Below are 11,341 nucleotides of genomic sequence, written 5' to 3'. Positions count from 1 at the left end.
TTAGATCGCACAGCTTACTCCCACGCCTGCTTGGTTTTTGGATTTTGTAAATAAACCTCACAGCGGTCAGGCTGATCGTCAATTAACGTACGTGACTTGGGCAGCTTGAGGAATGTAGCTGAGAATACATTCGTACCAACATACAAACAAAGCTGCCGGCGCATCTATACCAATACAAACTCATCGTTGAATAGCTACACCGCAAGTAGGGATTTAGGGTAGATTGTAAGAACATAGATTTTAGTTGAAATTGGATATTAATAAAGAACAGTCGAAAATAGAAAAGTTGTACATAGAAACAATTTATTCATTTCACAAGAAATAATCCATTTGCGCATGCAAAATGCCGACGGCAAATAAGCATGAAAGAAAAATTCCAGCCGTTATTTAATTTTGGCTAACACCAAATCATGACATTTTACGTTTCAATGCAAACGCTATATTTAATTCTGTGGACTACACTCCGCAACTCTCGTATGTTAACTTTTCCAAAGTCGTGGTGAAACAATAAAAATTTCTTAGCCGCATTTTGTTGGCATTTGACATTTAACCCGCCCATTCGTTCCTGATCCTTCTCTATAAACTTACGTTCTCTGTTATATGTTTGTTTGTTTATTTAGTTTAGTCATTGAATCCTTTTTTGTTGGGGGTTGTTTATATATATGTTGATTGCACTCGACGCGAAAACGGACTTGCAAAAATAGAAAACGCGCAGGCAATTGATGTTGCACTATTAATTAGCACTTATTGTCTTTTTATATGTTTCTTATATTTGGAAATACAGTGGTCCCACAATGTATTTGTACACTCACAGTTTATTGACAAATAATTTCATAGAAAATATTTTTTTATTAATAACCATAATATTACAATACCCGGCATCCGTTGCTACGCCTCGTTGAAAATCAAAACAACCGATCAGAAAAATATCAAGCAAAATTATTATTATTAATTTTCTATCTCAAACCGTTTTTGAACTTTGCATTTGGGTCATAGTTGAACAGCTTATGCGGATTATGAAGTCTAGAGTGTGCTATAAATAGTGGGAAATAGGAAAAACTAATATATTTTAGTAGCAAATAAGCTACTACAAATATTCGATTATTAGTGACGAATGAGAGTGGTGGCGCGGCCTGGGGGCTGTGGGAAGGGAGTTCCATCATAAAAACATGCCTATAACCTTCATTGGGTGAAAATATGAATGTATACAAATTTTTGCGTCATCTGGTTTTGTCGTTTTGTAGTGATGTGCGGACAACGTACAGACATTCACCTTTATAGTATAGAACAGAAAGGAATAGAAAGGAACAAAAACATCCAAATTCAATTCTGGAATTAGAGAACTTAAGGTAACACAATTTTATGCAATAATATTTTTCGTACATAGCCATATAAAGAATATTTTATTAAAAAATAATGGAAAAAACGAGTACTTAGTACTTTGTTGGGCCACCTTTATCTTTAATAACTGCTTCCAAACGACGATGCATAATTTTTCCAATATCTTGGTTTCATTAGCTGCAATTTTCTCCCACTCAACACTTTAAGCTGTCTTTAATGACGCCTTTAATGTTATTTTGTACTTTCCGTTTCTCCTTTCTGTGAGCTCCCAGACATGCTCAATTTGGAGAGATAAGATGAGTGTTTTGGGACATTGTCTTGTTGAAACAATAACCCTTTAGCATTCATTCTAAGTTTAACGGTACTATCATGCAAATGATTCTTCAAAATGTTTAAATACAGATGTTTGTCCATTTTATCATCAATAAAAACCATTTTTCCTACTCCAGATGTATTTGTGCACCCCAAAACCTTTGCATTTCCCCCTCCATGCCTAATAGTAGGAATAAGATTTTGTTCACTTTTGTAGGGCCATCTGATCCGAAAACATTAAATTTCGATTCATCGCTGAATATGAAGTTTTCCCAAAAAGAATCTGGCTCATTTATAAACGGTATTTTTGGATTTTGCGCTACTGATGCTACTATGTCGCGTTCCTCACGTGAAGTCAATATTTTTCGCCTTCCAGCTTGGTGGTGATTTAGTCCACTAAAAAGAAGATTTATGTAAGTAATTTTAAGAGTATGCGAGATTATGGTTTTAGGTATTATGTAAAACCCATCACTGTGAACTTAAATTTGAGTTTTCCGGGTCGGAGGTTGTGATAGGGCTCAACTTGGTTTGAGCGTTTCTCTCCTGAGTTCCGAGAGTTACGAAAATTTTGTAAGATACTTTTTTGTAGATAATAATATTATCTACAACTTTTATTCAAAACTTTTTATTGTTTTTTATTTTTTTTTATTTATAAAAAAGTTTTTATTTTTAATTATAAAAAAGTTATAAACAAAATTACGCGAAAAATTAAGGGATGAATTGTTTTCAAACGTAATCACTTTTTTTTATTGACTTTATGGAAAATATACATCAGAGTTTTTTAATAGAGCATTCTTTTGTGAACATTTTTGTCTACAAGTTGTTCCCGCTATCTTTATTTACTCCTATGATTTTGAGCTGCTAAACGGAGCAACCACTACATTAGCGAAGCGCATAAGCGTATACGAATATCATATACATTGCATTTATCTACTTTTCTTAGTGATGTTATTATGTATTATGTATCCTTTCCGCACCACCTGAGAGGTAGAGTCTGTAGCGCGTTTTTTTTTATGTGGTCTCCCCTGTAGGCCGAATCTACTAATTTTTTATTTATTATTCAAGTTTTGATTTTCTTGATGGTCCAGGTTCTGGATCGTCCATGTCAATGTCAGGTTCTACCTGTATGTCGATGGGTGAGCTACTATCTGGTGCCGAGCTCTTTATGAATCGTCATGTAGATGTAAATCTACTAAGTTACGTAGGAGAGCGATTTTTTATCGCGATCTACGGTGGAAAAAAATCAGAATAATCAATCGTCACATTACGCTTTAAACGATTTACTAAAGCTACTGTGAAAACTACATTCCCATTATCGTCCCTTCCTCCAACCAAAGACGCTGTTCATCATCATTGTATGAGAGTTTACCATCAAATGCAGACTTGGCTTGAAGAGTTTAAAGATCCAGAATGTTGGGGTTGGAAACAAATATCTAAGCATTTTATACCGATACAGTGCACCAAGCCTGTTGCGGTAAACCTGCGGTTCTCGCAAAGCAGGGCTGAAATGTTCACCAACATTGTAGCGGCGAAGCGTGTGAAAATACAGTACATATTTCTGAATTCATTGATAACGACGATATTGATGAAGACGATACCGAAGACGACGCACCGACATTACTGACGGACAACATAGACATTGAACATGACGACCTTGACTTATCACTGACCGTAATCTACTGGGCCTGACAGTATTTAGACAGTCAATAAACGACATTCGCCGGGAGACCGTCACCACCTTCTTAAGCTCCCGACCTGTGAATGCCGTAATCGGAGTCCAACCACCACCTATAGCAGATGAAGAGCTCCAGCTTCCTCGTGAGACACGTGTAATACTGGCACAATTCCGTTCTGGATATTGTAGCAGGTTAAACTCCTACATATCCAGAATCGACCCCGACATACCAAACATATGTCCGGCATGTTAAGGCACCCCGCACGACACTAACCACCTTTTCAAATGCCCCCTAAAACCGACTCATCTAACACCCCTCTCCCTCTGGACCCGACCCGGCGAAACAGCTTGGCCTACATAAAAAAAAAAACGCGCTACAGACTCTACCTCCCAGGTGGTGCGGAAAGGAGTTTCAATAATATATATAAAATATGAATATAATTGCGTACAAAATTAACAATACAATAATACATAATATATTAACATCACTAAGAAGAGTAGATAAATGCAATGTATATGATATTCGTATACGCTTATGCGCTTCACTAATGTAATGGTTGCTCCGCTTAGCAGCTCAAAATCATAAGAGTAAATAAAGATAGCGGGAAAAACTTATAGACAAAAATGTTCACAAAAGAATGCTCTATAAAAAAGCTCGGATGTATATTTTCCATAAAATCAATAAAAAAAAAGTTTTACGCTTGAAAACAAATCATAACTTAATTTTTCGCGTAATTTTGGTTTTAACTTTTTTTTATTATTAATTTTACAATAAAAAGTTTTGAATGAAAGTTGTAGATAATATTATTATCTACAAAAAAGTTTCGCACAAAATTTTCGCAACTCTCGGAATTCCCGAGATAAACGCAAAAAACAAGTTGCACCCTTATTTCTAAGATGACGGCCACGGGACACAACCTCCGACCCCGAAAACTCAAAATTAAGTTCACGGTGATGAGTTTTACATAATAAAACCATAAACTCGCATACTCCTAAAATTACTTACTCCGCTATTTTTTTGGTATCTTTTTACTGGACTAATTAGCTTCAAATTTATCAGTATTAACGTAATTAGCAATAACACTTTGCTCCGTAGAATGCCATTTGCCAATTTTATTCCCGATTTCGCACAGGGACTTGTTTCCCAAGTACAATTTAATAAAAATTTTACGTATTTCTAATGGTAAATCCTCTGAAGACGGAGCTCGTCTTACTTACGAGAAAATATAAAATACCTAGAGTGTTTCTCCCCTCAATATCGGGCGCTCCATTCGTGCTCTCTGACAAGGTGAAGTACCTGCCACTTATTCTTGACAGAGGTCTTACGTGGAAGCCAAACATGGAGGAGAGAATTAAGAAGGCAACAGTCGCCTTTTATTGTTGCAGGGGCGCTACCGGCAAAAGACGGGACCTCTCGCCACTGTGTGGCTTTATAACACGATTATAAAATATTGCTGTACTGAGTCCTTGTCTGGTGGAACTCGCTAGAATGGATGGTATCAGTAAAGAAACTGGAGAGGGTACAAAGGTCTGCCCTCTTAGGAATCAGTGGGGCGCTCCGTACCACTCCTACTCTAGCGCTTAAGGGGGGGGTAGGGTCACAAAATCGAAATTTTTTTTCTTCACTCATCTTATAGTAAATCATTTCAAGAATGTTGTGTCAAAATTTTAAGTGGATCGGAGCAGAACTCTCAAAGTTATAGCCTTTGTAGGCACTCTACCTCGAATGCGGAGCATAGATAATTTCTCAGAGTCATTTTTTCAAACGCGTTTTTCCCGAAACGACTTCTTAAAAGTCGGTGCCAATCACAACTCCGAAACTATTCAACCGATTCTTTTCAAATTTGGCACACGTTTTCTAAATCAAAAACACCTCCCCCCTACACTGTTTTTTTTTATTTTTTGTTTTTTAAGGTTGTTTTTCACTTACAAATATGGCGAAATTTTTCGCCAAAAATGCTCGTTTTACGTTTTTTTGCCACCAAAACTACAAAAATGAAAAAAAAAAAATTTTTTTAATGTAGGGGGGAGCATTACGTCATACTTTAACTGAAAAATTCGACTTTTTTAGTTTCAGATGATTCTACGACGAATGCCGATTGGCACCGCAGAGCACCTCTCGAAAAACATATCTCCAAAAAAACTCTGTCATGGGCTTATTTGTCAATATTTTATTATTAATATTTTTTAAAAACTTATTGAAAAGATGTACAATAACATGTAACTGATTTTATTAAAGTATCTTAAGCCATATTTCTGTAAAAAATTCACAAAAAAAGTGTTTTTTTTTTAGCGCTAAACCCTACCTCCCCCTTAACGCTATGCTGAATGTGGCTCCCGTGGAAATTGCAGGAAAAACTACCGCTGCACGCGCTGCAATCAGACTAAGCTGTTCGGGCCATAAGCTAGACTTAAGTTATGGACACTCTAGCATTCTTAATTTGAGTTCATTCCCATGGTGCTGGATCACTGTACATCCACGCTAGGTCTGAGCGGACCTTTCTCCATTCATATTCCCTTTAGGAATCAGTGGGAGGGGTGTAACATTTGGCGGCAAGGCGTGGCAAACTTGTGCACGGATGGCTCGAAGTTGGACGGAAGGGTTGGTGGGGGAGTTTCTGTAAGGACCTTCTAATCAAGCTCAAATCCAGGTTCCCGGATCACTGTAGCGCTTTCCAAGCGGAGGTATCCGCATTAGGGAAGTACTGGATTAGTTGCTTACCTCGGTTATTACCGTTAAGGAAGTAAATATTTACTCCGATAGACAAGCGGCAATTAGGGCCTTGGGCTCGCGGTTTGTGCGTTCGAGATTGGTCGGTGAATGTCTGGCTTCTCTCTCGACTGCATCCGAATACTTCGACATCAGGCTCATTTGGGTTCCCGGTCACAGCGGCATAGAGGAAACTGCTCGGCTGTTGAGCTGGCTAGACAGGGAACTTTGGAGACGGGTTTGTCGTGAAATGAGAAAATTGTGGTTCCCTTAAGAACCTGTGTTCTGGTGGGCTAGTGCGCAAACGTGCAAGGTCACGAGATCCTTCCGGCCACGGGTGGATCGGGGACGCTCGAGGGAACTCCTAAGGCTAACAAATCCCCAGCTCTCGAATTTGGTGGGTATCCTTACCGGAGACTTGGGATTGCCTCAAGTCCGTTCTGCAGAAGCTGTCTTGAGGACGAGGTGGTATCATCTCAACAGAGAGTTATATATCTGGGCTCTCATTTTTTTCGCTACGCTTGCGGGTATAGCGGGTCTAAATATCGCAAATCTGGTGAAATTTATCAGAAGCTTGTTGCGGCTAATTGCGAACGTCATGCATGATCATCATCGTCTCTTATACGAAGGCTCCTACTTCCCTACCTTCTCCTTTCTCCTCTGCCCTGCATGGCATCACAATGGAGGAATTTCTTGAATATTTGACCAAGTATGCCCTAAGCTAGAGCAGCCTCCTAAACTAACCTCGCGATATTACGCGCACCGGAAACTGAATAAATTGTGTGACCCACTTATACAGTGGTCATATATATATAAATAAGTCACTTACGCTAGTGTTTGCAGAGTGCTCAGCAGCTAACAAATGGTTTACTTCCATACAGTTAGGCAGGGCAGGATTGATAACATGCAATTTTCCTAGAGTTACTGGTGCTATAATAGTTTTCAGAGATTTCCCGTATCTATTTGTGTTTGCTTTACACTTAAGAACTTATTAATTGTCACTGTCAATTCATTACTTTGTGTTTGCATAGCAAAATTAATGGTTGCCTGTTGCTCGATTGCCTCTTTTAGGGTTCGGTTATGTCTAAATTTTCTCAAAGTCATCGAAGTGTGGAGCACCAGCTGTGTATTTTAATGCAGTTCCCATAATACTAATGCCTCGGGCATTTCGTTATCGTCATTTTGAAGCAATTGTTTGGCGTAGGATTGTAGAGATTAGTCTAATATATAGCTCGTTTTGTGGAGTAGAAGCCCATACTGCTCAGGGATTTTTTTTTGTGGTTTGTCGGGACAACTAGCCAGTAAAGCACTCATACACAATTAAGTCCATTGTACTGCCTTCGGGCTCCTTTTTAATTTTCTTTAAATCTACTTTATCCCCGAAGAAATCTGAGTAGATCTTGTGGTGCCAAGAAGCCAAGGTGGTCGCTTCTTAACACATCAGTGCCAAAGACGTCAAACCTGATTCGAGCGAAGGCGGGGCAGACGCACAGGAAGTGGTCTTTCCTCCTCTTCACAAGCTGGGCAGAGTACACTGTCTGAGATGCCTACCTTCTCCATGTGCTTCGCCCACAGAAAGTGGGCCGTCAGCAGTCCAACCAGCTGACTGCTGTCCCTTCTGCTCATGGATAGCTACCGTTCCTACTATAATCGGGATGTAGTGGTAGCTGGTATAGTTAAGTATCTTCGCTTCGCATTAGCCCAATGGCCTATTAAAATTATAGTTACCCTAAGGGAAAAGAGGATAATTTTCTTTCAGTTATTTAAATTGGTTTTGTACACTTTCCGCCCTTCAATTTAAACATAGGTGCATAGATCTCTTTCGGCTATTTTTTCAGTATATATATTTATAATTGGCGCTTACACCCTTTTTTGGGTGTTTGACCGAGCTCCTTCTCCTACTTGTGGCGTGAGTCTTGAAATTGTTTCACAAATGACGAGACCTACAGTTTTATTGTCTCTGTTAATCTACTTGTTGAGTCCGTACATGTTATTCTACTTTTTATTTTGTTTATCAATTTGTCCGGTATTGCGTGAAGGACATTTATGGGCTTTTTATTCGTTACGGAATGAATGGTGCGATTGCAATTGGTTGTTGCAAGTAGGATTAATTCGCCCTTGGGGGGCGATCCCCAGGTGGGGGATAGAGGAACACCTCCCGAAATGGGGTTGGAGAACAAGTCGAAGACGTAAACTTCGTTAAAAAAAACTTCCTCAATCCAAGGCGTAACGTGACCCGTGCCTATTGGGTGGGTTTGGCAGTCATGAGATATAATTAGGCTATCTTTTACCGGAACCTTCCAGATATCAGGTCACCTCAGGTCATACCGGTGGCACTGCCATGGCGGACAGTTTATTTCCTCTACATTCTCATTGCCCACCGCAAATGGCGACATGGGTGGCCCTACGGAAGGGTAGGTGGCCCTAAGAGACAGAGTAATGCGCAAACAAAAACAAACAAAAAATTCGGATAGCATAACCAAACGGACAGACAAGCAGACGGACCCAATGACAAAACGGACAGACTCACGGACCGATACAAACGAGCTGAGAAAGTTCGGAACTCCCAAAGAGGACGAGCTCTTGGCTTCTAGTCAAGAGACAGTTGATGATAAAGCTGTGTGCCACAGCACGCCATTAACTCTAAATCAATCTACTACATCCGCTGATGCCAAGGGGCAAAATCGTCAATACGTTAAAAAAGGCCCGTCTAGGTATAAGCTTTACCAGAGGACTCCCGCTATTTTCGGCAGAATAAACAAAACCGAGGCCGAAGATAAAACTCATACCAAAGATGCGGGCGATAACGCAAGGTGCCAAAAGTGGTCGTTCACAGGACGTGAAAGCATAAGATGTCACACACTGCTTTGACGCCAAAACCAGCCAAACGCGCGTTTAATGGGGTGGCATGGGATCACCTGCAAACGGCGCTGGTGTCAAACGTGCGTTGTAAAAGTGGTCTGAAATCATGGCACGGCTGTCTCGTATTGTCGCTAATCAGGTTATGGCAAGCCCGGAGGGTCAAGCGCCAGGATTTGATTCAAAGAAGGGGGCTCGTGGATGTAGGGTGCCCAAATGTAACGATCAGTTCGAGTTTGATTTGCTGCAAAACGCTGCTAGTAAAATCGATAGTGACTGGGAAGGTCTCAGGCTTAAACAGCTAATCCTATACTTACAAGCACACATTCGCACTGTTCCGATGGATGACTGGAGCATCATCAAAGCGGAGGCTCCGCAAAAGAACAGTGTGTCCTTTCTCATCCAAATCTCGGAGGAGAGTATTGAGCCACTGGAAAAAGAGGACAGCAAACTTTGGTTTGGCGTGCAGAAAGCGCATCTGAAGTTATTCCGTTGTGCAAATCCGAAGGATGAGCAAGACGAGGTTGACGACGCTAATGAGTTGCTGCAACTAAAAAAAACCGGGTATAGCAAAAACGACTCCCTAAAATATATATATATATATATAATTGGCGCGTACACCCTTTTTGGGTGTTTGGCCGAGCTCCTCCACCTATTTGTGATGTGCGTCTTGATGTTGTTCCCCAAATGGAGGGACCTACAGTTTCAAGCCGACTCCGAACGGCAGATGTTTTTATGAGGAGCTTTTTCATGGCAGAAATACACTCGGAAGTTTGCCATTGCCTGCCGAGGGGCGACCGCTATTAGAAAAATATTTTTCTTAATTTGGTGTTTCACCGAGATTCGAACCAACGTTCTCTCTGTGAACTCCCAATGGTAGTCACGCATCAATCCATTCAGCTACGGCGGCCGCCCCCCTGAAAACGACCAATAAATATGGGTCTCAAGGTAGTCCAGATCAATCTGCAGCACTCCTGAAGCATACCGTGTAGGGGAGTACCGAAACGTATGACTTTCCGACTTTCAGTGAGAGTAGAAAATTGGAGGGTATCAAGCAAAAAGTCTTTTTCGAACCATAGCTGGATCCTCTATCACCTGGATTTTTCGATGTACTAGTTACGAAAGAGAAGGTTGCATGGATAATCAAATCATTCTCATGTTTCAAACCTCCAGGCCTTGATAGGATGGAAATTTTCAAAGCGTGTCTAACCCTAGGTTATATTCCAATCAGCTGAAAACTTCTTAGAGCCGTCTTCATACCAAATTCAGGTAGATGAGAACATGATTCAGCGAAGGACTTTAGGCCAATCAGTTTCTTGTCCTTCCTTTTAAACACTTTTGAACGCCTTTTAGATATGCACGTCAGAAGTTCGCTGGAGAGTTCTAGTATATCAATTGCACAACATGTTTACCTCAAATGCAAATCGACGGAGACAGCGAGACAGGCGAGGTAATCCGAACAATAGAGGGGTATCTAGTAAACAAATAGTATGCCATGTCAGCTTACCATACAGCATGGACAACACAAACATAAATAAGAACAAAAACAACGATGTAAACAGCACTACCATGATGGTAACAGAAGAAGCTATGGAGGCTTTCAGGAGGAGCTCCGTGATTGCAAGGACCCCTCCGCAAGCAGCAGCAACAACAGGAAATGCAACGGAGAGCAGCAGCTTGCCAGCAACGACTACCCAGCAGCGAACAGGTGTATCAACGCTGGAGATGAAAGGCCGGGATGGCACGGCCGGGACGCCGACGACCCATCACATCAAAAAAGTCACTGACGCTCCTAAGTCGCAGCAAAATCCGACTTCCTGTAGCACTGATACAAAACAAAGCAGACAATTTGAATTGATTGACATACTTGGAAGAGAAATTGATGGACTTATCCAATACGTGGAATCACGCCATAATGTTCACGGTGACATAAGAAGAATGTGCAGTGTTATCAAAAGAGTTCACACAGACGTTCTCATTGAAACGGATTCAATGGAACGGGGCATAAGAAAATTGTCCACCTCTTAACAGGTGCAAATTGTTTCGACAGCAGGAAACACTCCTCAGTCGGCTAAGAGAATCCGAGCCAAAGAAAGTCCAAGAGCTGTAGCCCAGATTGCAACAAAGTCTACAGTTGCTAAAAAGAGGAAAAGCGACACTGATTCCTCTCGGCCACCAACTGCAGCTCAATCCGTGCAGAGGGAAAAGTGGAAAAAGGTAAAGAAGAAAAAGAAATCCCTGAAAAACAGAAAAGATACCATCAGGCAAATGTCGGACGCCATTATTATCGAGAAAAAGACGGACGGTACATCATATGCGGATATGTTGCGAGCTGTAAAGCACAGCGAAAACCTAAAGGACCTTAGCGAAAACGTGAAGACGATGCGACCTACAAAAAAAGGAGGCCTCCTTATAGAATTTAAAAGGAGCAAGGATGTTGAGGC

The 11,341-nt window shown here is 40.8% G+C and overlaps 1 protein-coding gene across 1 annotated transcript; it reads left to right on the top strand.

Moving 5' to 3' along the window:
• Positions 1–9,006: 9,006 nt before the first annotated feature.
• LOC129250584 (uncharacterized) lies at positions 9,007–10,284 on the top strand. Its single transcript, XM_054890196.1, has 2 exons — positions 9,007–9,461; positions 10,251–10,284. The coding sequence occupies exons 1-2, from the start codon at positions 9,007–9,009 to the stop codon at positions 10,282–10,284; spliced, it is 489 nt and encodes a 162-aa protein (XP_054746171.1).
• The last annotated feature ends 1,057 nt before the right edge of the window (positions 10,285–11,341 follow it).

This window comes from Anastrepha obliqua, chromosome 6 (genome assembly GCF_027943255.1).
Source record: "Anastrepha obliqua isolate idAnaObli1 chromosome 6, idAnaObli1_1.0, whole genome shotgun sequence".
In the NCBI taxonomy this organism is placed as follows: domain Eukaryota; kingdom Metazoa; phylum Arthropoda; class Insecta; order Diptera; family Tephritidae; genus Anastrepha; species Anastrepha obliqua.
Note: the sequence above shows the minus strand (reverse complement) of the source record. Positions and strands in the feature narration are given on the sequence as shown.